Source organism: Gigantopelta aegis, chromosome 1, assembly GCF_016097555.1.
Source record: "Gigantopelta aegis isolate Gae_Host chromosome 1, Gae_host_genome, whole genome shotgun sequence".
Taxonomy (NCBI): Eukaryota; Metazoa; Mollusca; class Gastropoda; order Neomphalida; family Peltospiridae; genus Gigantopelta; species Gigantopelta aegis.
In genome coordinates, this window is record NC_054699.1 from 24,131,052 (window position 1) to 24,155,981 (window position 24,930).

Genomic DNA, 24,930 nt, shown 5'->3' on the forward strand with positions numbered 1-24,930 from the left:
CAAAGAAAAGATGTTTGTTTTGTTTAACATTAATAATGTACATTGTCTATTGATCATCGCCTACTGGATGTCAAACAGTTGAGAGGGCTGACATGTAGGACGATCACTAAAGCGTTCTTCAAGCAACTATGGCCAAACGCCATGGTATGTGTTTTTCTGTCTGCGGGAAGCTGCATATAAAAGATCCCTCGCTGCTATTGGAAAAACATTTCTCGGGTTTCCTCAGATGACTACGTGTCAGAATTACCAATGTTTGACATCTAATAGCAGATGATTAATGTGTTCTAGTGGTGTCGTTAAACAAAAGAAACTTTAACTTTCAAACGACTATTTTGGTATGGCTTTTTTTGTAGGCTGGCAGATGACATCTGACTGCCAAGGACTGTAGCTAACTCTTTTCTTAAAATATTGGTTAAATATTGGTGTGGGTCAAGTGCAACCTTCCCTCAAACAAATATTATTGGTTTAGGTCAGTGTTCGGGGGCGGGAGGTAGCCCGGTGGTAAAGCGCTCGCTTGATGCGCGGTCGGTCTGGGATCGATCCTCGTCGGTGGGACCATTAGGCTATTTCTCGTTTCAGCTAGTGCACCGTGACTGGTTTTTCAAATGCCGTGGTATGTTATCATGTCTGTGGGATGGTACATATAAAAGATCCCATGCTACTAATGGAAAAATGTAGCGGCTTTCCTCTCTAAGACCTTATGTCGAAATTACCAAATAGTTGACATCCAATAGCCGATGATTTTTAAATCTGTTCTAGTGGTGTCGTTAAACAAAACAAACTTGATTTTTAACTTTAACAAAGTGTTCAGGATTTTTTCGCCGTCTTCGCTTTTCTTTTCTTCGTTTATTGATTAATATCAGAGGCTAAAACAAACAAACGAACAAAAAAAAGTAAAAAGCAAAGAAAACAAAAGCAAACAAATTAGAAAAACAAAAGCCGCAGTCGTCTATATGAATATTTCATGATACAAACGAGCGACCGAGTTAAACTTTGAATATCACATTGAGCCAATAATTAGCAACACTCATTTCTACTCGAAGTCAGTTTCTTTTGCTTGATATACTCTGCATAGTTTTTATCCTCTAGTGTATGCAAACTGCATAGCAAATGCACAATAAATAAAAGTGCATCAATTTATTGACCGTCGATAACAGTATTTGCACAAATAATAATTCTACCAATCAGAAATCTTTGACACGAACTTTGACCCGGAACTCGCTGTGGACTGATTTGGTACAAGACATGCGCGACCGGTCGGAGATGGATCGCCGTCAGTGACTATTTCTCGTTCAAGCCAGTGCACCACGACTGGCATATCAATGGCCGTGGTATCTACTATCCTGTCCGTGGGGTGGCGCAAAAGACGCAACGCATCCTAAAGGCGACGCCACACAACACGATATGCCTAGTACGTGAATAGCCGATTGCATAGCAAGCGATGAAATGCAGGGCCGTAGCTAGCGGGTGAAGGGGGGGGGGGGGGGGCAAGGAGGGGCAGTTGCCCCCCTCCAGAAGCATTATAGAAACTTAAAGAAAATTCTCTTCTTAACTGTTTAAGGAGTTTTAGACTATTAACTACTCAGTTGCCCCCCCCCCCCCCCTCCAAACACACAATCCTAGCTACCGCCCTGAAATGGCAATGCTGTCGTGCCACAATCTGCTATTATCAACGTGTGGTGTTGGAAGATAACAGATGACCTAACCACTACGCCACAGATGACCGGTGTATTTGTATTTACGTGAGTCTCTACTACGTGCAGATTTTATAGTTCGACGAAAGCAGTGTGCTGAGCTATATATCCAAATCAGTTCAAAGAAGAAATACTATTGATCAGTTTTGTCCGATAATATGAAAACTGTAAAAAAAAGAAAAAAAAAAAAAAAAAAAAGCCATATTCACGCACGCACACACATAAATAAACTATTAATGTTAGGAGTTCAGTCCGTCCAAAGTCCACAATCACGAACTTTTCGCCACAGGACGTTTCGGGGCTATATGTCGAAGGTGTAAGCATCCTGCGACTTGCTCATGTCCTGGGGGTCAAAGGCCAACATATGATGTCTGGCCATGAAGACCATCATTTGATATGCATTCGGCTTCCTGGGGTGACATTCCCATTCCATCATAACGCACGTGACGTCTACTTTCCTGAAGAATTCGTCAGCCTTTTCCAGAATCTGGAAGTAATAAGACATAAATGGAGTTAGTTCTGCGAATAGGAAAACTAATACGAATATGTTTATTTGGATTGCCCATCATTTCACAGCGTGTTCCACTCATAAATACATTACAATGCATATACATAAATATACATCAAGTTAATTAACATTAATGAATATATAATTGAAATGACACATGTCAAATTAAGTCTGTATACTATTTTGTCTGACTGTTTTTATTTAAATTAGTACAATACTATGACTATGTGCGTGGTTATATTTAATGATTAAGTCTTTTAAATATAGCTATCTTAATTCATGAAATTGATTAAAATGTAGTAGAAAAGTGTTTGGACATGGGGGGGGGGGGGGGAGGATATATTTTTTCTTTTTTGGAATTTTGGGATGTATATAATTATCTTCCAATTTCAATATTTAAATTAAGTGAGCTTGTTCTTAGTCTTGTAATTGCAGAACATTTATTTTGTGTGGGTAGTAAATCTAAATAAGTATTGTTATATAGGTTGCTACATATTGCCACTTTTACGTAACATGTTTTGTTTTCAAATTGCTTTTGATAGTATTGTTTAATTTGTTTCATCAGATCTATTTTTGTTACAGTTAAGATTAATGTTAATGTATTTTTTAATCTTCAAAGACGATTTATAACCATTCATATAGTTATTTTGTTCACACCTAAAAGCTGTTTTTAACGGAATTATATTTCAAAATAGTAAAAATATATATTCACGCACGTACATACGGAAACAAACTATTACTTTTAATTCATTCATTTCAACTTATTTTCGTGCTTATATTCAACTGAGGTTCAAGCACGCTGTCCTGGGAACACACATCAGCTATCTGGGCTGTCTGTCCAGGACAGTGGGTTAGTTTGTTAGTGATTAGTGAGAGAGAAGAGGGTGTAGTGGCCTTACACCTACCCATTGAGCCCTTAAGAACTCGCTCTGGCTGGGAGCCGGTACCGGGCTGCGAACCCTGTACATACCAGCCTGTAGTCCGATGGCTTAACCACTGCGCCACCGAGGCCGGTTTTACTTTTAAAGAGTCTAGTTTGTCCAAGTTAGACAATGATTGGTTAGGGTCGTTCAACAATTACGTAGCGCAGAAATAGCCAGAAGATATTCAGCCAATAGTAGGGATGTTGTAAAAATAACACTGACAAGGTAACATAGTTGTCAATTTTTTCTTCTTCTACTCTTAATGACTAGAACTTCAATCAGTGGCGACTTATTTGTTTTACATCATAAACGGTTTTATTTCTAAAAGGGTCTCAATTGTTAACAACTGAATAAATGTGAATATATGTTCTGTTCCTGTGTTTTAATTGTTAATAGAAGGGGAGTCCATTATTGCATACTAGGTAGAATGTATAGAATTAGCAGTTAACTCAGTCATGACCTATGTTGTTATAAGGTGTGTAAGAAATGGAACGTGTATTTAAAAAAAAATCTTTCTTTTTACGTTTCGGGCATTTCCGGACGATTTGCCGGGTACCCCATTTATTTTTCAATATCCTACCTATTTACAATTAACCAGGTTCTCCTCAAATGCTAAATGTATATGTACAGTAAAAGTGTTTATGCTTGTATCATAATAAAATATATTTACTGCATGCTTGTGTTCTTGTTTTCATTTATACTTTAGTGTATGTTATTTAAAATTGATTGGTTAAAAAATTCTAACCTGGTTTGCGGGCCTGGCCTCCAAAGCTACAAGCCGGGAGGTCCAGGCCTATGTTTTCTACATTTTGTGCAAAATTGGCCAGTAATTTTCATAATTGATATGTAATGTCGAAGGCGTCATTGCACAAGGCAATAACCCCTTGGAAACACCAATGTTTTAAGAATTTTTCTCTTCTATTGGGCCGTTCTAATGCGGCAAAATATTCTGTTTCAGCCCTTGAATATACTAAATGTTTGAAAAGTGCCAATTTATTACATGGCTTATCACCCTCTAATAATTTTCGTGTAGTCCAAATTACCCTTATATCTTTACTCCAGAGACAGATCCTTAAGTTCGACGCATAGTAACCAGGTTTATGTTTGATTCCAAAAATCATTCTATATGGATTTAATCTGAATTTGTTGTCAAAACGGTTTTCAAAGATCGGTTCGATTTGTTTAATGAATATTCTAGTTTTGTTGCAGTGAAAAAAGGCTAAAGGCTAAAAAGGACTTTACGTGCACATTCAGAGCAAGCTAGTGCACGCCTATACTGGACATAGGGACCGGCCTTGGCCGGATCTCTCTGTCCGGGACAGGACAAGGGGGGGGGGGGGGGGGTAAAGAAGGAACGCCTGCACTGGCAAGTACAAGGGAGCACCAGCAGTCCAAGTATTGGTGACAGGCGGAGACAGGTTGGTGCTATGGAATTTTGAATGTCCTGTAGGATTAAGCCAAAGAGAAAGAGGTGCGCGTTTACATGAGGGAGCTTTAGCGCAATTTTGATGGTCGTTCTAATTGGAAAGTGAGGAGAGCTAATAGGTTTCGCTTTTAGTAATCCGAGAGTAGCTCTTTGTTATGACCAGGTTGAAAAAAGGCGTGTAAATCTTCCAATCATAGAGATGTTTTGTAACTGCAATTACGTTTCTAATCATTTTGTAAATTAAATCAAAATAATAATTTTTAATTAAGCCGGAATTTAGTGTCTGCCAAACATTTTTCCAATTTATGCTTTCAGTAAAAATTGTTTCCCATCTGGTCTTAAACGATGCGTCTTTGTAAGTTCGTAGTAACAAAACTGTGTATATGTCTTTAGTGTTCGCGTCTGTCACGTCTTTGTTCGTATCACCTACGTTGATACGAAAGATGGCGTCTAAGTCACCATCAAATGGATCTTCATTCGTTAATGTCCATAATAACGGTCGCGGAAAGTTGTCCTGTAGGTCTTTTATTTGGCGATAAAATGCCGCGCTACTTGAACAACCAGCGAAGTCCATAAAGTCGTTCGTACCCAAGTCCCATATGTCTCTGACTAAATTTAGTCCTTCTCTACGTATTTGTTTCTGTTGTGTGCTGCCTATTGTCGAGTTGTCATGGAGAGGTTCATACAGGATCTGTGTGGCGAGTAATGTCAAGTTCATCCCAAATTAATAGTATATCTTTGTAAATGTTCGGCATTGATTTAAAGTTATCTTTTTTATTTACAATTTTGCATTTTAGAGTGTGTCTATCGATATTTAAATTTTTGTACTGGCCTAAAAAATTATCTACTAATTATTTCCAATTCCCTTCTCCCTCTAAACTCAAAAATCTACTTATAAATTTAATTCTTTGTGCTTTAATTTTTAGCCAAATATTTACAACTCCTAAACCGCCTAATTCCTTAGGTAGTTGAATTTGCTCTTTTGATATAAAATGTTTTCTATAGCTCCAAATGAAATAAAAAATCATTGTGTCAATTTGTTTAGCGTATTTTTCCGGAAGTTCCAAAACATTTGGTAAATACCAAATGCCACTAGTGGCAAGTGAATTTACAGCAACTACTTTACCATGCAATGTTAATTTTCTATTACTCCATATATTTAAGATTGTTTAGATTTTTTGAATTTTGGGTTCCCAATTATCAGCCGAAACATCAGTGTTACCAAAGTAGAAACCTAATATTTTAATCTTATCATTGGTCCATCTTATATCAAGAGGTGTGTCTTTCTCGTACCTAAGTTTCTCCATTAGGAAACCACTGGTTTTCTCAAAGTTAACTTTAGCTCCAGATGCACGTTCATAAATATATAGAATTTTGAAAAATTGTTTAACTGAGTCAAAGTCTGATAATGTTGCGTTACCGTCATCCGAGTAACCTACCCACTTACTAACGAAGCCATCTGGTAAAGTTATCCCATTAATTTTGGAATCTTCCCGAACAGCTTCAGCCAAAGTTTCAGCTACCAAAAGATATAAAACAGTGCTAATCGGGCACCCTTGTCTAATACCCCGAGAAAGATTAAAGAGGTTTGATACATACCCATTAACTTTAACAGCTGATTGAATATCAGTATAACATGTTTTAATAATTTTTATAAAATTTGGCCCAAAATTGAATTTTAGTAAAACTTTAAACAAAAATTCCCATTATACCCTATGTTTGATCTAATGAAAGTATTAACCCAGGTAAGTTATTCCGATTTACATATTCTGTTAAGTCTCTTATCAATTATGCTTCGTCATGAATTGATCTGCTTGTAACTGAACATTTTTGATTTGGGTGAATAATTTTTGGTACGAATTCTCTAATTCTACTAGCCAAAACTGTTGATGTAATTTTATAATCGCAATTTGATAAAGAAATGGGTCGCCAATTTTGGAGAAACATTTTTTCGTTGCCTTTCCAAATTAGTACAATTACACAGCTACGCATGCTAAAAGTTAGTTTTTCTTTATCAAAAGCTTGTGGTCAGTGTAAAAGCACTGAGACATACCAGCTTCTTTCAGGCCAGAAATAAACTGCCCTGAGATTAAAATCTGATCAATACGTGGATATGTTTTGTATGCTTTGCTATGGTATGTGTAAGAAGCCTTGCCTAGGTATATATATACTACTCAAACGAATTTAAGCGTCAGACGATATTTTCGACATTATTTTCTGAATGTCAATTATATTAGCTAGACCATAATGTCACGCATGGTATTGTTCCATTTTGACGAAAGTGGGTCTAAGCAACCCATAAATGAATTAAAATCCACTGTCATTGACACTATCGACTAGATCTAATGGCGAAAACATGCTTACATTTGCACGTAAATTAGGGCGAAAGCGAAAGGTCTGCTAAGTGCCCATAACTTGCTTTTTCACAAAGCGCTCCATTTGCACGCTTTGCATGTGTATTCCATGTTCCCAATGCTGAATTTCCGTATAATTGGAGTTTGCGTTCGTGTACGCTGCACACTCCAAATTCGACAATGGTACGACGTCAACTGACTATTGCTTGGCATCAGGATGGCAATACGCAAAGAAATGTTGCTCTGAGACTTGGTGCCAGTTAGAGTGTCGTTGGCCGACTGTGGCAACGGTAAATTTGTGTTTTTGGGGGTGGTAAAGGGGTTAATAATTTTTATTTTATAAGGGGTTTAAAATATTTTTAAAAATTTTTTTATATAAATATTTTTATATTTATTTGTTTATTATTTATTTTTTATGGTAGGGTGGGGGGTGGGGAGGTTTAATAGTTGTTTTTATTTTTTAGAATATAATTTTTTAAAGGGGGAGTTTTATTATAAAATATTTTTTGGGGGGTAACCAAGCAACGAATTCTGTTCGAAATCGTCCACGTTCGGGAAGACCCCGAAGCACTACAAATAGTGAGGACCGCTACATCACCAATATGGCTCTACGTCAACGCACAACCACTGCACGCCGATTACGTGACAATCTGCGGAATGCGACTAGAACTCGAGTGTCTGATCAAACCATACGCAATCGTCTGAGAGCCAATAATCTATGCTGCCGTCGCCAGGATGTTCGACCACCACTCCTACCACGTCACAGAACGGCCATACGTCACTGGTGCATACTTCATCTGCGGTGGCAACGTGTTCAGTGGGGTCGAGTGATGTTCACTGATGAGTCCAGGTTTAGTCTCCAGTTCAACGACGGTCGGGTTCGTGTCTACAGACGTCCTGGGGAGCGCTTCGCTGACGTTAACGTTAGGCAACGTCACCGGTTCGGTGGTGGCAGCGTCATGGTGTGCGACGGCATCTCTATCCACCACAGGACCCCCCTCTATGTGGTGGATGGCAATCTGAATGGAATCCGCTATCTGAATGAGATTATCCGGCCGTTGGTTCTCCCAGGCCTTCAGCAGATTGGCGGCGGGGCAGTTCTGCAGGATGGCAATGCCAGACCCCACCGCGCAAGGGTGGTAACGGACTTTCTCAGACAACAAGGTATCGCCAGGATGGATTGGCCAGCATATTCGCCTGACTTGGCTCCAATAGAGCACGCCTGGGACGAATTAGGCAGGAGAGTTCGGGATAACCATGCCCCTCCGGCCAACCTTCATGATCTGGGTCAACTTCTTATGGCAGAGTGGCAGGCCATTCCCCAAGAGTTCTTCAGACGTCTGATCAACAGCATGAGGCAACGATGTGTCGAGTGTATTCGCGCCAGGGGTGGATTCACACACTATTAAACGAATGTTCTAATGTGTAAAATCCATGTTTGACAACCTTCAACTTTGACAGCATGTCATGTGACTTTCTTGTATACAGTGACGTTTATTTGTGTGTTTTTTGTAAATATGGAACAATAAATTAAATTTTTGGTCTAGTTTACATCATCAATCTAATACACTCTGAAACTTATTTGGTTATACATTTTTGACCCTTAAATTCTTTTGAGTAGTATATATTTCTGTAAGCGTCCTGTAGTGCGTGTTTGTCTATTATTGTTTTAAGTTCTTTTATCCCTACAGTGCCTCTTAGCTCTTGTTTCTTCGATCCTGTCCTGTCAAGCGTAGCGTTTGTCCACACAAATAAAATCGCCGCAGACAATGCGGTTAGTCACGGTTCGTTGGTCATGTGTCGTGAAAAAGTAATCTACACAGCTTGCAATGAACTTAGCCCTGTGGTATGGTTTCACTGGACAATACCGATTAACTATGTTAATTACTTGGCTCTTAAATTGGCATAGTAGACTTATAACTCTACCTTCTGTATCCTTAAGAGTGTTAATTATTTTAATTTCTAGTCCTTCTCTAAATAAAATAGCTACACCCCATTTTCGACCTATGTTACATGCATTTAGAAAATATTTCCCCTTAAAATCTTAAATAAATGTTTTATTTAACGACGCACTGAACACATTTTATTTACGGTTATATAGCGTCAGACATATGGTTAAGGACCACACAGATTTTGAGAGGAAACCCGATGGCCTACCACGACGCCACCGAGGCCGGTCCTTAAAATCTTAAAATAAATCTTTAAAATGATCTTTATCATTAAAATGTGTTTCTTGTAAACAAATAATATCTAATTGTTCTTTACTAAGCTGTTTAAAAATAAGGGAGCGCTTTGTGTCACACGTTTAGTTTATTGGGTTGGAGTGCTGACATGTATACACGTGACAATAATACCAAATAATATATACAAACAATATACAATAGAACATATAGACAACACAGACCATAGACACTTTAAAACACATATCCCCAGACACACCAAGTTTGTTAGTAGCCCTGACCACACAGGCGACAGGGTTTGGGGGTGGCCGGGGTCGTCTCCAAAGTCACAAAGAAGTTTGAACATACACTGAACACATATCACATATAGAGAAACACAGAGACACACATCATTAGAAAAACACCATGCCATACTAATTCATATAAAAAACAGCTTTATTCCTAATATTTTGGAGTTATGGAATGATCTTGACAGTTTAATTCAAAATGAACCATGTCTGCGTACCTATAAAAAAAATTAATAATAAAGGGAAATCCCAATCTTTCATCTACTCTCTATCTTTATGGAAATCGTAAATGTAACATTATCCATTGTCAGCATCGTAACTATGCTAGCAACTTAAACTATAATTTATTTTTAAGCCATCTTTCTGATAGCCCAAGCTGTGCATGTGGAGATAACTGTGAAGATAATTTTCATTATTTTTATGTCTGCCCTCTGTTCATTAGACAAAGATATGATTTATTTGCATCGTTACGGAATTACCTTGATATCTTAGACATCGATCTACTACTATCCGGGGGCCAAATTCATAAAAGGCATCTAACTTAGTTGGTTGCTAGATGTTAGCAAGCTTCTAAATGCCTAGTTCGTTGCTACAGAGCTGGTAGCTAAAACATAATTCATAAAACCATGTTAAACATGCTGCTCCATAGTTGCCTGATAAGCATATTGGCACAGGTCCAATCCATGTCAATTTCTTTACTCACATGTCCATTTCAAATGTAATGTTGGTAATTTTGTGATAGGATAATAGTTACATCTTTATTGAACATTTTATATGAGTTGTGAGTTAAAGGTAGCAAAAAAAAAAACCCAGAAAGCCTATTATTCTCAAACTGAAAATTTATTTTTGGCGCAAAAGTACGAGGAATTTAAAGATACACTCGACGTCCCCCAAAAATATTGCAATATCAATAGAAGAAAAAAAGATGCATGGAAAACGAATGAATGTTTAACGACAACCCAGCAACATGGAAAACGATTCACATGTCACATAAGGCGCGCGCTTCCCAGAGGTTTCGAGAAGCATCGATGATTTGAAACAAAAACTTTCAAAATTAAAATCGGAATCCTGCGAACACGTTTTAGAGAAGAAAAAGGCGAGGGAACAGACCGATGGAGGGAAACCACCCCAGGACCCTAGTGGTGCTCATGAAAAGATAATTGACGTATGTAAGGATATCCCAAGTTTTAAAGGGACATTCCTGAGTTTGCTGCATTGTAAGATGTTTCCGACTAATAAAATATTTCTACGATTGAACTTACATATTAAATATATTTTCTGGTTTAGAATATCAGTGTCTGTATATTCAATGTGTTTCTGGTCGCTTTAATATTTGTAAGAAGCCCAAACTGGATTTGTCTTCAAATAATTTCGTATGTACGAAAAAATTATATTTTTGGAAATAAAGTGAAATTTAACCTAGTACAAATATTAGAACGACCAGAAACACATTTAATATACAGCCACTAATATGTTATGCAGGAAAATATATTTGATATGTAATTACAATCGTTAAAACGTCTCTGTTAGTCGATAACATCTTAACAAGTGCAGCAAACTCAGGTTTGTCCCTTTAAGGGATTAGACGGGACAGAATTGGGTGCAAAATAAATATGTTCCATATCAATGAATATTACACAAGTAGCAGGTGAGTACATTAAAATATAAATTAATAGAAATTATACATATAATAATTATATATATATAAGTACACGGGGGGGGGGGGGGGGTGGGGGTGGGGGTGAGGGGGGTAGGGGTGGATGTAGCTTGTCGCAAGGATGTCAGTATTCAAATTGAGCATACAAATTTACTCCTTGAGCAACAAAATAGAGTTAGAAGCCAGTTTAGCAACTAACTAGGCTTAGCAAGCTTTTATGAATTTGGCCCCGGGTCAATAAACCTACCAATTGAAGAAAACAGTTTAATTTTTAACGCAGTACATAAATATATAGCTGAAACAAAAAGAGATTCGAGTTGAACTAACTTATTATTCTGATCTTACTGAAGGGTCATTACTATCATATTTTGTCTCGACTATCACATTTCTATCTACTCTCAACCTTTTATTATTATTATTTTGCCTACAAAAAAGTGCAAAGGGGTTTATAAAAAAACTCGTCTTTTAATTGAACCGAAGATGATATCGGTCTAACGTTAATTCACGGGCAGTTCCGGTTTTGCTGGACCGATCAAAGTTTTAATATTATTATTTTTAATATAGATTTCAAGATATATGAAAAACAATAAAGATGTTTGTAAAGTGATCTCCTAATGTCAGATACATTTTTGTTATTTCCATCTTCATCGAATGAATCGATCGCTGTGATAAGATATTATTGCCAGCTGATAAAAAGTAGTTTCGTTTTTGTAAAGGCGGTGTATATATTATTTGGCACTCAAGATAAATGATTTTAATGATAAACACTACCACTTCCGTTGTTTTTATAAGCGTTCATATCCCCTCAAAGTTTACAATATTTTATAAAGAACTGCTAATTAAACAGAATAACAGAAAGTAAAAATCATCAGTTTCAACCAATTATATCTGCAACTGAGGACAACATATCAAACAATAGTTAGTGGAAACAAAAGACAGAATGACCATTCTGATCACGTGACAAATTTGGCGCCAAATAAGAGGGGTTTTTTTCCAATCGGAGATTGCCGAATCCGTAAAAAATAAAATGTTTTTATTGCTTACATAAAATATAATTTTTATTGTGTCTATCAAACATACAAATGGATACAGGTATGGGACAAAATAGAGGCTGTTAAAAATACTGTTAAATTACGTTACGGTAACTGTCGTAAATGTTTTGTCAATTGCTTTTTCGTACACAACGCGGCTTGTTTCCTTTGATGTCCAGTGTGCAGACTGATCGTTGTTTTTTGTGTGGAAAATAGTGCATTTGGAAATAGCGGAGATAGGTGCTGGAAAATAAAGAGGGGCGCTCAAAAATAAAGGAGGGCGCTCAAAAATAAAGGAGCGCGGGGAACGTGAAAGGAGGGTGGCAGCGAGAACACTGACTATATATTAAAAAATATTAATTATGTTAAATATTTTATGCCATTAGACACCTTTATTATGCTTTAGATATATATGATTATGAATATTGTCTGATGTCCATCTTGTTTAGGAGAGCACTTATATAGGCTCTGCCTGTTGTGCAATCCTTTTTGATTCTTTTTTTTTATCAATAAAATATCTCAAAATAAAATTAGAAAAACAGTACATTGCAAAAACATCGGGGGGGGGGGGGGGGGTGTTACACTCACACAATACAACACAATTCCACATAAAACAGAAACAATTCACATCACTGGACCGTTCGACGTCACGAATACACACATGGCAGGAAGACACAAAAACACATAAGCACAACACAACATGAACACACTGCTGTGCTGGTCGCTATAGCGATAGGGAAGGTCCGGGAGGGGGGGGGGGGGCAGGCTTGGGTCGTAAGGGAACGTGCTGGTTTTAATCATGACCTGTTTCAAGTCCATGTTCGTTTCGTTTCGTTACTATCAAAAAATATATAAATAAGGAACCCCAAGAAGGCCTCTAGACCTTATGGAAATTTGCTGTGGCTGGGTGGAGCCTTACCGGAATTAAAACGGGTAGAAAGCTGTGTCGTCCTTTTTCCTTTTCCGCCGAAGTGTTGGGTGTCACCTCCGGTTCCGCCTCAGGGGCCGTGTCTGAGGACAGCTCCCTCTTCTTTTCTTTTTTCTCTTGCTTTTTCTTCTTCTTTCTCTCTTTCCTTTCTTGCTCACTTTCTATCGGGTCGTCCCCGGAAGGGGTCGGGTCATTCACTTACTCCTCCTGTGCTGTTACTGCTTCTTCTTTCTCTTTCTCTTTACCCTTCCTCGGTACGGCTTTGGGGGCGCCCGTGGGTGGGTTTGCCACCACCGTCGCAAAAGAGACGATGTCGTTTTCGGTACAGTCCGCTTTTTGGTGTCCTGGTAAACTGCATTTAAGGCACACTTCCGGCTGGTCTTTATACCGCACTGTGAATTTCATGTTGTTGCTAGTGAAATTCCTCGGGTTGGGCCTAGTGATTTTAATCCTTAAAGTTCTTTCCCCGGTCTTAATACTGGTGTTTCTCCAAACTAAGAACGTGGCAGGGGAGACAACTTCGCCATACTCGGACAGGAGCCCTTCGATGAAGAAGTTGTGGACCGCCAGGGGGAGTCCCCTCACCCTAACCCAGGTCCCTCCTGGGTAACGCTCTGTAATCTCGCAGAAACGCCCTGGGACGTGTAACAAAAGGGAGGATATCCAGCCAATAGGAGGGATGTTTGGAGTGCAGATCCTGCTATCAAAAAGCGCGTGGGAGCTCGATATTCCGGTAATTTGGATTGCCACATTTCCTAGCATCTCTGAGATCCAAATAAAGCAATGTTTTCGAAGACAATGTATACGGCATATCGCTTTGCAGTAGGAGGGACACGGACATCCGACAACCCCCAGGTACCCCGGTTCACCCCCACCCCCGGGTCCTGTGGCTTTGTTTGTGTATACACTTATGTTCATATATTGATATTTATTACCTAACCTTAGTACTGATCTTATCACGATTGTTGAGATATGCGCTGTGAAGGTGGTAGAGTGGGATATACAGAATAATAATACATGATTGGCCGTTAGATACCATTTGTTTTACAACGAGTTGTTTTAAAATGTATCTAACGAGCGAAAGCGAGTTTGATACGTGTTTAATTAAACAACGGGATGTAGGTAGTACTAAATCAAATAACTTCCGGCTGGGTCAAAGTTCGAGGTGCACCCAACTTTTGATAGAGAAGTGAACACCACAAGTCCTGTGATTGGTGATAAATATGAGTATGTTAGTTGTAAAAAAATAGTTTCATCTGGGCAAAAATGTATGCAATTGTATTTCATCTAGTACCACTGTGTCAAGTACCCATGTGTTTGTAACATGTACCTGTAAAAAACCCGGTACTCGAATTTTGTGCTGAACTAGGGTAGTCATAGACACTACTCAGAAATGACCAGTTTGACCCCAATTTTTTTCTGATTCACTTTAAGGGTGAGGGGTGGTAGTATTTATATCCGTGGCGTTTATGTCGACTGATACGCTGCAGGTAAGCGTTTTAGCCACATATGTTACTATTGTCGTCTAGGGATTTGATTTGGTAGTATGCACCCTATAAGATAAATGGTATCTAACGGACACAAATGTATTATTCTATTTCTTGCATATCCTCAAATTTCAGGTTTCAAGCACATTTTAATATCTTAAAAGTTATTTGTCGTATGTCTTGAAATTGTTAACACACGTACATGTGTAAAAAAAAAATATGTGTTATCAAAAAATAACGAGTTTGCAAGGTTTGCAAGAAATGATATTTATGTTCATACTTTTTTGGCCTAAAGTCTCTACGTTGATCTTCATGACTATGGATGCTTGGTAGGGTAATATGATACTTATCTACATGCATTGGCCGTGTGCCTATCTACGTGTATTTTCATGACCATGCAAGTGTGTAAGTGGAATATGATATATGGAATATGTCTAGGTGTCGATCTCCATGACAATGGAAGTAAGTGGAATATGATATTTATCTACATAACTTGGTCTCGTGTCTCTTAACGTCGATCTTCATGATACATGACGTGTATAAATGGAATATGATATTTATCTAGATACCTTGACCTCGTGTCTCTAAGTTGATCTTCATGACCATGGACGCTTTGTAAGTGGAATATGATATTTGTCTGCATACCTTGGCCTCGTGTCTCTACATTGATCTTCATGACCATGGACTTTGTCTACATACCTTGGCCTCGTGTCTCTCTACGTCGATCTTCATGACGACGCGTTTCACTTGCAGCAACTCCAGCAGTTCATCCAATTAGATGGAGAAGAACGTGTTCTTCTCGGGGTTCAGAGATTCCTGGAGAGAAAACAAACGCATCTGTTGTTCATCATAAACTTCCTTGTATTTTCTTTCCTCAAAAAAAAAAAGAAGAAAACCAAGCACTTAATAGCCGGCATGGAATTTTATTATACAAAGGTAAGTATTTGAATATGATTATTTGCATTAAAAATAGAAACTATACAATTATGTAAACACACACTGTAAAGAGATGTGTGTGTGTGTGTGGGGGGGGGGGGGGGGGGGGGGGGGGGGGGGGGGGGGGGGGGGGGGGGGGGGGGGTATATAATGCTATACAAACATATACAAGATGTAAGTATATTTTAAAAGTGTGTATAGAACAAAATGTGTTTTTAAAACTTATATCCTATTTGGATTGGGTTAAGTCGGGGTTCTGATGTGGTACATAACACAAGAATGGAAATTATATGGAATTATGAACTGAAGTTTAAATGTGATGGCATATACTTAGTATAGATTAAAAAAACTGCAATGTTTGGTGTCCTGACAAATAAAGCAAACAGGATATAAAGCCATTCATATAACAGATAAATGAACCTCAGTCGAAGGGATTCGAACTACGGACCCTCGGTATGAGAGTCTAGCGCTCTAGGAACTGATTGGTGACCATTACAATATAATTTAATTGTGAAGTGGGTGCGGACGGATATGCTTACCTTCAACGCCTTCATTATGAACGATTTCCATCAAAGTCTTTTTGTCAGACAGTCCGTTATGTATCAATGTAACTTGGTCCCCAAATCCGCTCTCTTTGATACTTCTACATAGACGAGCCGCGTTGCCTGGTAACACTTCAAACGCTATGAACTTGTCAGTGTCGTAGCGTGGGTTGCCAGCGTCCAGGGCAAGGCAAGTATTGCGTCCCCTAACCAGTGGACCGTTAGCACCCCCCGAGTCCCTTCCACCAGTCCAGAATTTTGCGCCCGGGGCAACCACCCTGGTTGCCCCGCCCACGGTACGCCTCTGTGACCTTTCTTGGCAACCGAAAGGCTGGAGACGCCAACATTTGCACCAATGTCTAAGAAGACCAGATCCTTGTCCTCGTCTAAACACTTGTACAGCGGCTTTTCTAAATCCCTTTCGAAAAAGCCGTCCCCAGAGACAGTGTTAGAAATCCCTTCAGAGCTTTCGTTAACGTTAATGGGAATATTTTCTGAAGCGCTCTTTAGAGTCGCCTTCCTGAACGTTTCCTTGGACGAACACACCTTGGTGTCGGGATTCCACGACACCTCATCCCGATAGATAACAATCGTCGATTTGCCATTTACTTTAGGGTCCACAGCTATCGAAATCCTGGACTGATCGACAAGAGTTCGACGACTGTTGAAAAATCTGTCAATGGACGCGGATCGTCAGTCCGTTCCACGACGCGGCGTAGCTTTCTATCGTCGTAAATTACCGTGAAAATTTACGACGAGGTACGAGGCAGTTGTAAGCCACTAACGTAGATGTCAAATGGCAGTTAGATGATGATTTGATAATTTTCTAAGAAAGATACTAACTTATTGTGTAAAAATAGATCTAATACATTCCAAATACCTTTCATGAAACTCGGCGTTCCATGCAAAACATTCTAGGCCATACGACCTTCACACGAAGATACGGCAGATAACTCTCATGTCTTATGCACTCGTCAATTTTCGCTTAGCACACAAACTGACAAAGTTACTTCATGGGTGTCCGATACCAATGAATACATTCAATATGTTCCGAAAAAACGATAACCAATTCATTATTTAACTAATTCGTACTTCTTTGCAAAGAATATATTAATCATTAAAGGGGCAGCACTTACGACTACCGTAAGGTTGCTTTGTGGAACGGCTGTAAAGTTTACAGTGCGAATTGTAAAACTCACCTTAAGTCACTACAATTAACCTTAGCTACAATTCTTTCGTGGAACGGGGCCCTGGTTACTATTTGAGACAATTTTGCATCGTCAATCGGAGGATGTGGGATTTTTACCGTGATGAAGACCATCTACAGCACCACAAGTAGGGGCACACATACCACGAGAGGCTGGTAGGTACTGGGTTCGGATCCCAGTCGAGACATGGGATTTTTAATCCAGATACTGACTCCAAACCCTGAGTGAGTGCTCCGCAAGGCTCAATGGGTAGGTGTAAACCACTTGCACCGACCAGTGATCCATAACTGGTTCAACAAAAGCCATGGTTTGTGCTATCCTGCCCGTGGGGAGCGGAAATAAAAGATCCCTTGCTGCCTGTCGTAAAAGAAGACCCTATGTGGCAACAGCGGGTTTTGTCTAAAAAAAAAAACAGTGTCAGAATGACCATGTTTGACGTCCAATGGCCGATGATAAGATGAAAAATCAATGTGCTCTGGTGGCGTCGTTAAATAAAACAAACTTCTTCTTTTTTAACATACCACTAGAAACCTGTTCTGCTATTATTTCAGGGCTTGCATCAGTGAACAGAATGTTGGTATAAAGGCACTTCAGCACGGTAGTATCAATATTTGACACCGATGAACTTCTAAAGATAAAAATGCTGATGGTATTATTTATGGAATCCCTGTTTACATGTGTATCCATAACAACAGCAGTGGAGAAGTGAGATATATTACACATAAAAGCATTAAAGGGACATTCCTGACTTTGCTCCATTGTAAGATGTTTCCGACTAATAAAAAGTTTTTTAGGAAATAAAATGAAATTAACCTAGTACAAATATTAAAACGATCAGAAACACGTTTAATATACAGCCACTAACTAATATGTTATGCAGAAAAATATATTTGATATGTAATTACAACCGTTAAAAACTCTGTTAGTCGATGACACCTTAAAAATTGCAGCAAACTCAGGAATGCCCCTTTAAACTTGTAATATTTTTGTTTGACAATTAATTGTAAACTGGATGTAGATAAATGGTAAGAACAAGTTTAAAGTTACATGCTCTGGTTACCATATTATAACATCATGTACAGTTATGAAATACAAGCACAAATGCTCTTTTAAAACACTCGTTTGTGTTCGCTGTGAACGGAGATCGTCAAATGTATACGCTCGATTCGTCGCCTGTACCGCCATTACTCGGCAAAGCACAAACGGCAGCCTTTTGTCAGTTTCAGTTAACACGTGCGCTTGTGGATTTGAAATTGTAGGGTTCATCTCAAAAAATGAAATGAGAAATCTTGCGCTGTACGAAGAACTTTCGGTTAAGAATACGGTACTAGAGTCTTTCGTTAAAACCGGGTTGATCTTGACAACGTATTATCAACAATCGTACCTTCCTATTTCAGAATTAATATTTTATAAAGTGTTAGTAGAACTTTCAAAGTTTAGTTTATATACTAGTAACACATTGATCATATTTATATTTTTTAAATAAAATATACTAACGTAGACAATGAACGTTTTCATTTCTTAATTTTACGTGTGTTAAAATCAACAAATTCAAATAAATATTCTATCGTTTGGAAAGGGTAAAGTTAGTTTTGTTTTGTTTATTTTAACAACATCAATGTTAGAGCATATTGATTTAAAAGGAAACGGGTGCATGTGCAGGGGGCGGGTATTGGGCGTCGAAACCCTTACCTGCCCAAGCTAAAAAAAAAAAAATACATAAAACACCTTTTTAGGTCTAAGTAATGAATAGAAAGAACATATAGTCTTGATAAATGTTACGTAAATCGAACACAACACCCTCTTCCTCTACCCCTAGAGCGTTACATAATTATTTAACACCCCCTTACATGTAACGCGTATGCCAACCGCTGGCTACTGTCAAAATGTTAAGGTAAATCCCCCTCCGACTCCTGGATATAAATATGTTTTGGAGATATGAGACGACCCCTTAATCAAGACAGTTAAATTTGTTCAAAATCAGCTCAGCACCTGCACAAATCAAGTAAAGTCCCAGTTCTACTGGCGTCCCGCTAAAAGAAGAAAATCAAAGCTGGCCATTGAGTTTGTGGTTGACCTAGATAATGCAGATAAGCGAGCATGGCGAAACTATAGCGATGTGGTGGACCTTTTATGTACCAAACTGAACTGAAACATCTATTCTATATGCTTAAATAATAAAAATATTTCAGAGACTGCAGTTTTAAAATGTGGTAGGAAATCCTGTATAAATGTGGTTGTGAACTTGTGAGAAGATTTATGTATTAAAATATAACTTCCAATACACTCACAAATATACACTAAGAGAACACAAAGAAGATACACGTTTTAGATATATGCCCATGCATCTTCAGGCAGTCATCCATCCATCCATCCATCCATCCATCCATCCATCCATGTATGTATGTATGCATGGATACATACATACACACATACATACATGCATACATATACACACACTATATGACGTCATATTAACAAAATGGTCACGTGAGGTCATTAGAGACATAGAGGATAATAAACGAGTTACCAGTTATCAAATTTATGTCCCTCGTGAAATAATTTTCACTTGTCACGAGTTTTAGCGAGTGACAAGTAAAAAGTATTTCACGAGGGACATAAATTTGATAATAGCTGGTACCGAGTTTATTATTCTATTCATTACCCCAGCTATTTGGGATTTTTAAAAAGCCTTTATTTTCGATATAGCCTACATAGGCTACACGTCCATGTATGTAGAAACGACGTAAACTACATTATTGTTCTGGGTATTGCTTTAACTTTGTATTTTATCCACGGTTCACATATAATTTTCAAAACCCAAAGTTCTCTATATTCTGTAAAAAAAACAACTATAATAAATTGCACTAAACTACCATTTTATTACAAGTTTAACACTAAAACCAGAAAGACGCAAACGCTTTAAACTACGTGACGTCATTTTGTGTAATTTGCCAAATCGTGATGACGTCATATTTTGTACCGACAAGGTGATTGGTTTGTAGTCCAATAGTAGTGTACGTTAAACCAATGCATGATTATTGATAATTTCTCAGTGAGAAATTGTGATTTTTATTTTCCCCGTTATGAGAGCCTGCAGGGTTAATAAATTAAATTAATATTTCGTTAATAGAACCTTCATTATAAATGCTATCTTGTTAATTTGTAACACATGAAACAAATACAACATAATAGTGTAGTTCATTATGACAAAATGGTCAACTAAAAACGTAACCTGTTCAGCCATCTTTGTCTGTTCATGTAAAATAATGGTTTATTTTCCGAATGAATGAGAAAAAAGACTCAATAGTACATGGCGAGACGTCTGTCCTCATCGCAAGTTAGCTTGGACGTGTGATGGAATATATACACAGCTGTGAATCACTGTAAAACAGCGGTGATATCAGGTGTTCGCGAAATATGAGCATAGGTACAGTCATAAATTCTAACAAAAACTTGATAAACCAGTTGCGAATCAACGGTAAGAAGTACCAGAGACAGACATACGCGTCGTATGGTGAAAGTTAGACGGAATATTTTATCTAAAGAGAAACACATTGCATTAGCGAAGAAAACTTTACCAAAAGAAAACACGTCTGCTACTGGGTGATGTCGATAAAACAATTCAAAATTACCTGAAGGCTATCCGTGAGGCTGTAGGAGTTGCAGACACCTCTATAAAAATCGCAGGTTGCAGAAGACTTATTGAAGCTAGCAACCCAGGATTGCGGGTAGTAAATGACGGATCAGTCTCTTTAAGGAAGAGATGAGCAGCTTCTTTCTTGCATCTGATGGGATTTTCAAAACGCAAAGCAACAACAAGCGACTGAACTTTACCACAGCACTTTGAATCTATCAAAAGCGAATTTTTAGATAGAATTTCTACCAACGTAGTTCAGTACTATATCCCAGACGAACTGATAGTAAACGTCGACCAGGGCCTCGTTCCACAAAACGATCTTAGCTCTAAGATCACCTTAAGTGCATAGCTACTCTATGCACTAAGGTGATCTTAGTACTAAGATCGCTTCGTGGAACGGGGCCCAGACTTGTTTGAAGTTTGTGTCGTGTGGAGAACTTGGAGGTCAAGTCAGGTCATAGGGTTTTACGTGCACATTCAGAACAAGCTGTTGTAGCGCACGCCTGTCGTGGGCACAAGAGCCGGCCTTGGATTGCTCCTCCGTCCATGACAGGAAACAGAACTTGGAGGAGTTTTACATGCTTATATACCACAAAGGTTTCAAGCATTGTGGTGAGTGGACCATGGAACAGAAGGAATCAAAGCGTGTGAAAATTGCCGAATTAAGTGTGAAACGTATGATAACGGCTTCAACAATGAGTGGGGACATGCTCCAGTGCAACTAATTTACGATGGGTCAGACATATATTTTTATTTAAGTCTCACCATGTGTACACAGATTTAAAAACATTAAAATACAAAAATACAGGAATAAAAGTACACAAGCCACTCCATGCGGAATTACAAGAGACTGACATTAAAATAATATTTAAAATAAAATCTATATAGTCTATATTAATATAATTTTATATACACACACACACACACAATGTCATATATATATATATATATACTTATATTTTATTGTTTAGATTATCCATTTGCGTACAACCCAAGTGTTTCTGGTCATCCTAATACTTCTAATACCACAAAATTCATGTTTAATATTTTTGAAAATGGATGTGCGTCTGAGAAGTAACGGTTATGTAGTCACATTTTAGTCTATATGTAAGGGTATTACAACGTCAGAGACTCTTGTTTGACATTATTGTATCCAAATTTGTTACAGGTTTACAAATTAACAAAACTTAATGTCCATTTTTACGAGTTCAAACTAGGGTCTAGGCGAAAAATCAATCTAATTAAAATTAGCTCCACTATTACATGTGGATCTAACACCAGCCAGTTGGAGCTCATGCCCACCAATCAAAACCTTACTTGCAGAATCCTGCCAGTGATTTAAAAATAATTTGAAAAAATTCCGAATTATCCTGAGGGTATACGACATGTTTCGTGTGAATTACGAATGCCTTAAAACATGTTTTATTTTATAAAATACATAATTTGTAATGTAAAACTGAAGACTGATTTAGTTGTTTGTTTTTTTATAAATAAATAAATAATTTTTAATGTAAAATTGAAGACTGATAACCCACCCCGTACGTATTGGTATGGTTCGCTGTACTGCGGCCACTAAAATAGACTCGCCCGATATTTTTAGAATTTGTATGCTCCCAAATAACGTTATAAAAGGCGAAGTGTGATTGGTCAATATTTAAATTATTATTTACAGACGAAATGTTACCTGGACATTGGGGACTACGCAGTATTGTTAGTTTTAAATCACTGGCAGGATTCTGCAAGTAAGGTTTTGATTGGTGGACATGAGCTCCAACTGGCTGGTATTAGATCCACATGTAATAGTGGAGCTAATTTTAATTAGATTGGGCGAAAAATATACCTTAGTGGTTAGAAACTTGGGTCTATCCCTTTATTGTTAGGAGTTTAGTCCGTCCATGGTCCATAATCACGAACCTTTCGCCACAGGACGTTTCGAGGCCATTTGGCGAAGGTGTAAGCATCCAGCGACTTGCTCGTGTCCTGGGGGTCAAATGCCAACATATGATGTCTGGCCATGAAGACCATCATTTGATATGCATCCGGGTTCCTGGGGTGACGTTCCCATTCCATCATAACGCACGTGACGTCTACTTTCCTGAAGAATTCGTCAGCCTTTTCCAGAATCTGGAAGTAATAAGACATAAATGGAGTTAGTTCTGCGAATAGGAATCCTAATATGAATATGTTTATATGGATTGCCCATCATTTCACAGCGTGTTCCACTCATAAATACATTACAATGGATATACATAAATACACACCAAGTTAATTACCATTAATGTTAAACGTGAATATAACATTGAAATGGCACGTCAAATTAAGTATGTATACTATTTTGTCTGACTGTTTTTATTTAAATTAATAGGGTTTTGAATTAGTAAAAATAATTTAATTTCGTGACCATGGACGCTTGTAAGTGGAATATGATATTTGTCTACATACCTTGACCTTGTGATTCTACGTTAACCTTCATGACCATGGACGCTTGTAAGTGGAATATGATATTTGTCTACATACCTTGACCTTGTGATTCTACGTTAACCTTCATGACCATGGATGCTTGTAAGTGGAATATGGTATTTGTCTACATACCTTGGCCTCGTGTCTCTACGCTGACCTTCATGGACATGGATGCTTGTAAGTGGAATATGATATTTGTCTACATACCTTGGCCACGTGTCTTTACGTTGATGTTCATGACCATGGATACTTGTAAGTGGAATATGATATTTGTCTACATGCCTTGGCCTCGTGTCTCTCTACGTCGATCTTCATGACGACGCGTTTAAGATTCAGCACCTCCAGCAGATCATCCAAGTAGATGGAGAAGAACGTGTTCTTCTCGGGGTTCAGAGATTCCTGGATGTACACACCGCCTAACAAAGAAAGAAAGAAAGAAATGTTTTATTTAACAGTGCACTCAACACATTTTATTTACGGTTATATGGTGTCCGAGATATTGTTAAGGACCACACAGATATTGAAAGTGGAAACAGCGAGGAATCGGTTAGCAGCGAGGGATCTTTTATATGCACCATCCCACAGACAGGACAGTACATACCACGACCTATGATATACCAGTCGTGGCGCACTGGCTGGAACGAGATATATCCCAATGGGCCCATCGAAGGGGGTCGATCCCACACCACCGCCTGACAATGAGAAAACCAACGTATCTGTCGTTCATCATAATATTCCTTGTAGTTCCTTTCCTCCAAGATAACAAGAACACTAAGCAATTAAAAACCGACGTGATAATTTAGTATGCCCCATTCCCTAAACAAAAAATAAAAAAAAAAAAAAAAAAAAAAATAAAAAAAAAAGAAGAGGAAGAAACAGAAAGAAAAAACTACAATAAACGAAACAAAAACACACAAACAAAAACAAAAATAAACAAAAACAAACAATAACACCAACATCTGGTCAAACAGGATCTGAAGAATATTTATTTTGTGTATTGGTATTCCAATGGTCGACTAAATTAGAAAAATTGATCAGTTTGACCCTGTTGTTGTGATGACCGGTTATTGAAAGCCATAATCTCTTGTGTGAGAAAATGTTAGTCGTAATTTTTCCTCCAAATTTTTATGATGGAACTGGGTGTGTGTTTTTAATTTTCATATGAACATGAAGAAAACAGCTATTAAAGGTCAAATTAGCCATATGTGGGGTCTATATGGCCCTTATATTTATATAAATGTAACCCAATGTGTAAAGTTGATCATTTGCATAAGCGTACGAGAAAGGTGTGTGTGTTGGGGGGGGGGGGGGGGCATAGGGGCAACTGCCCCCACCCCCACCCCCTTAGTGCCTGAGCAAACCTTTCAAATTCGGGTAAAAACACATACAGATATTCGGGGAAAATGTGCTAACCTGAGACCTTTTTATCTTGTATTTCCATTATTCGACATTCAGCATTAGTTGTAATTCCTGTAGAACTGTGTACTAATTTGTTTGCAACCCCATATAGTCGTTTGGTAGTAATATGATTTAAAAAAACAAATTTCCAGATTCGGGCAGTTTTATTTAATTTGGTCAAAACTTACTTGCCCCTCTAGAAAAATGTGTTGTCCTGCTGGTGATCGACGATGGAAATCCAACTGATTTCCAACAGTAATTTATCCTAGAA

The 24,930-nt window shown here is 38.1% G+C and overlaps 1 protein-coding gene and 1 long non-coding RNA gene across 5 annotated transcripts in view; both read right to left on the minus strand.

Annotated features, from left to right (window-relative positions):
* Positions 1 to 1,505: 1,505 nt before the first annotated feature.
* LOC121367387 lies at positions 1,506 to 16,254 on the minus strand. The gene is made up of 3 exons (XR_005957374.1): positions 15,951 to 16,254; positions 15,175 to 15,291; positions 1,506 to 2,181 (listed from the first exon to the last, which is right to left on the minus strand). It is a non-coding gene; the product is annotated as an uncharacterized LOC121367387 (long non-coding RNA).
* A 6,329-nt stretch (positions 16,255 to 22,583) lies between these two features.
* The window catches only part of LOC121372528, a 35,385-nt gene continuing 33,038 nt past the window's right edge, over positions 22,584 to 24,930 (minus strand). For 3 of the 4 annotated variants that reach the window (XM_041498931.1, XM_041498923.1, XM_041498917.1), the window contains exons 3-4: positions 23,544 to 23,677; positions 22,584 to 22,925 (exon numbers count right to left, since the gene is read on the minus strand). In XM_041498931.1, the coding sequence (XP_041354865.1) occupies positions 22,686 to 22,925; positions 23,544 to 23,677 (374 nt within the window). In that variant the 3' untranslated portion in view covers positions 22,584 to 22,685. Of the gene's footprint in view, positions 22,926 to 23,468; positions 23,678 to 24,930 lie in introns of all 4 variants that reach the window. The other variant, XM_041498939.1, reaches the window with a different exon arrangement.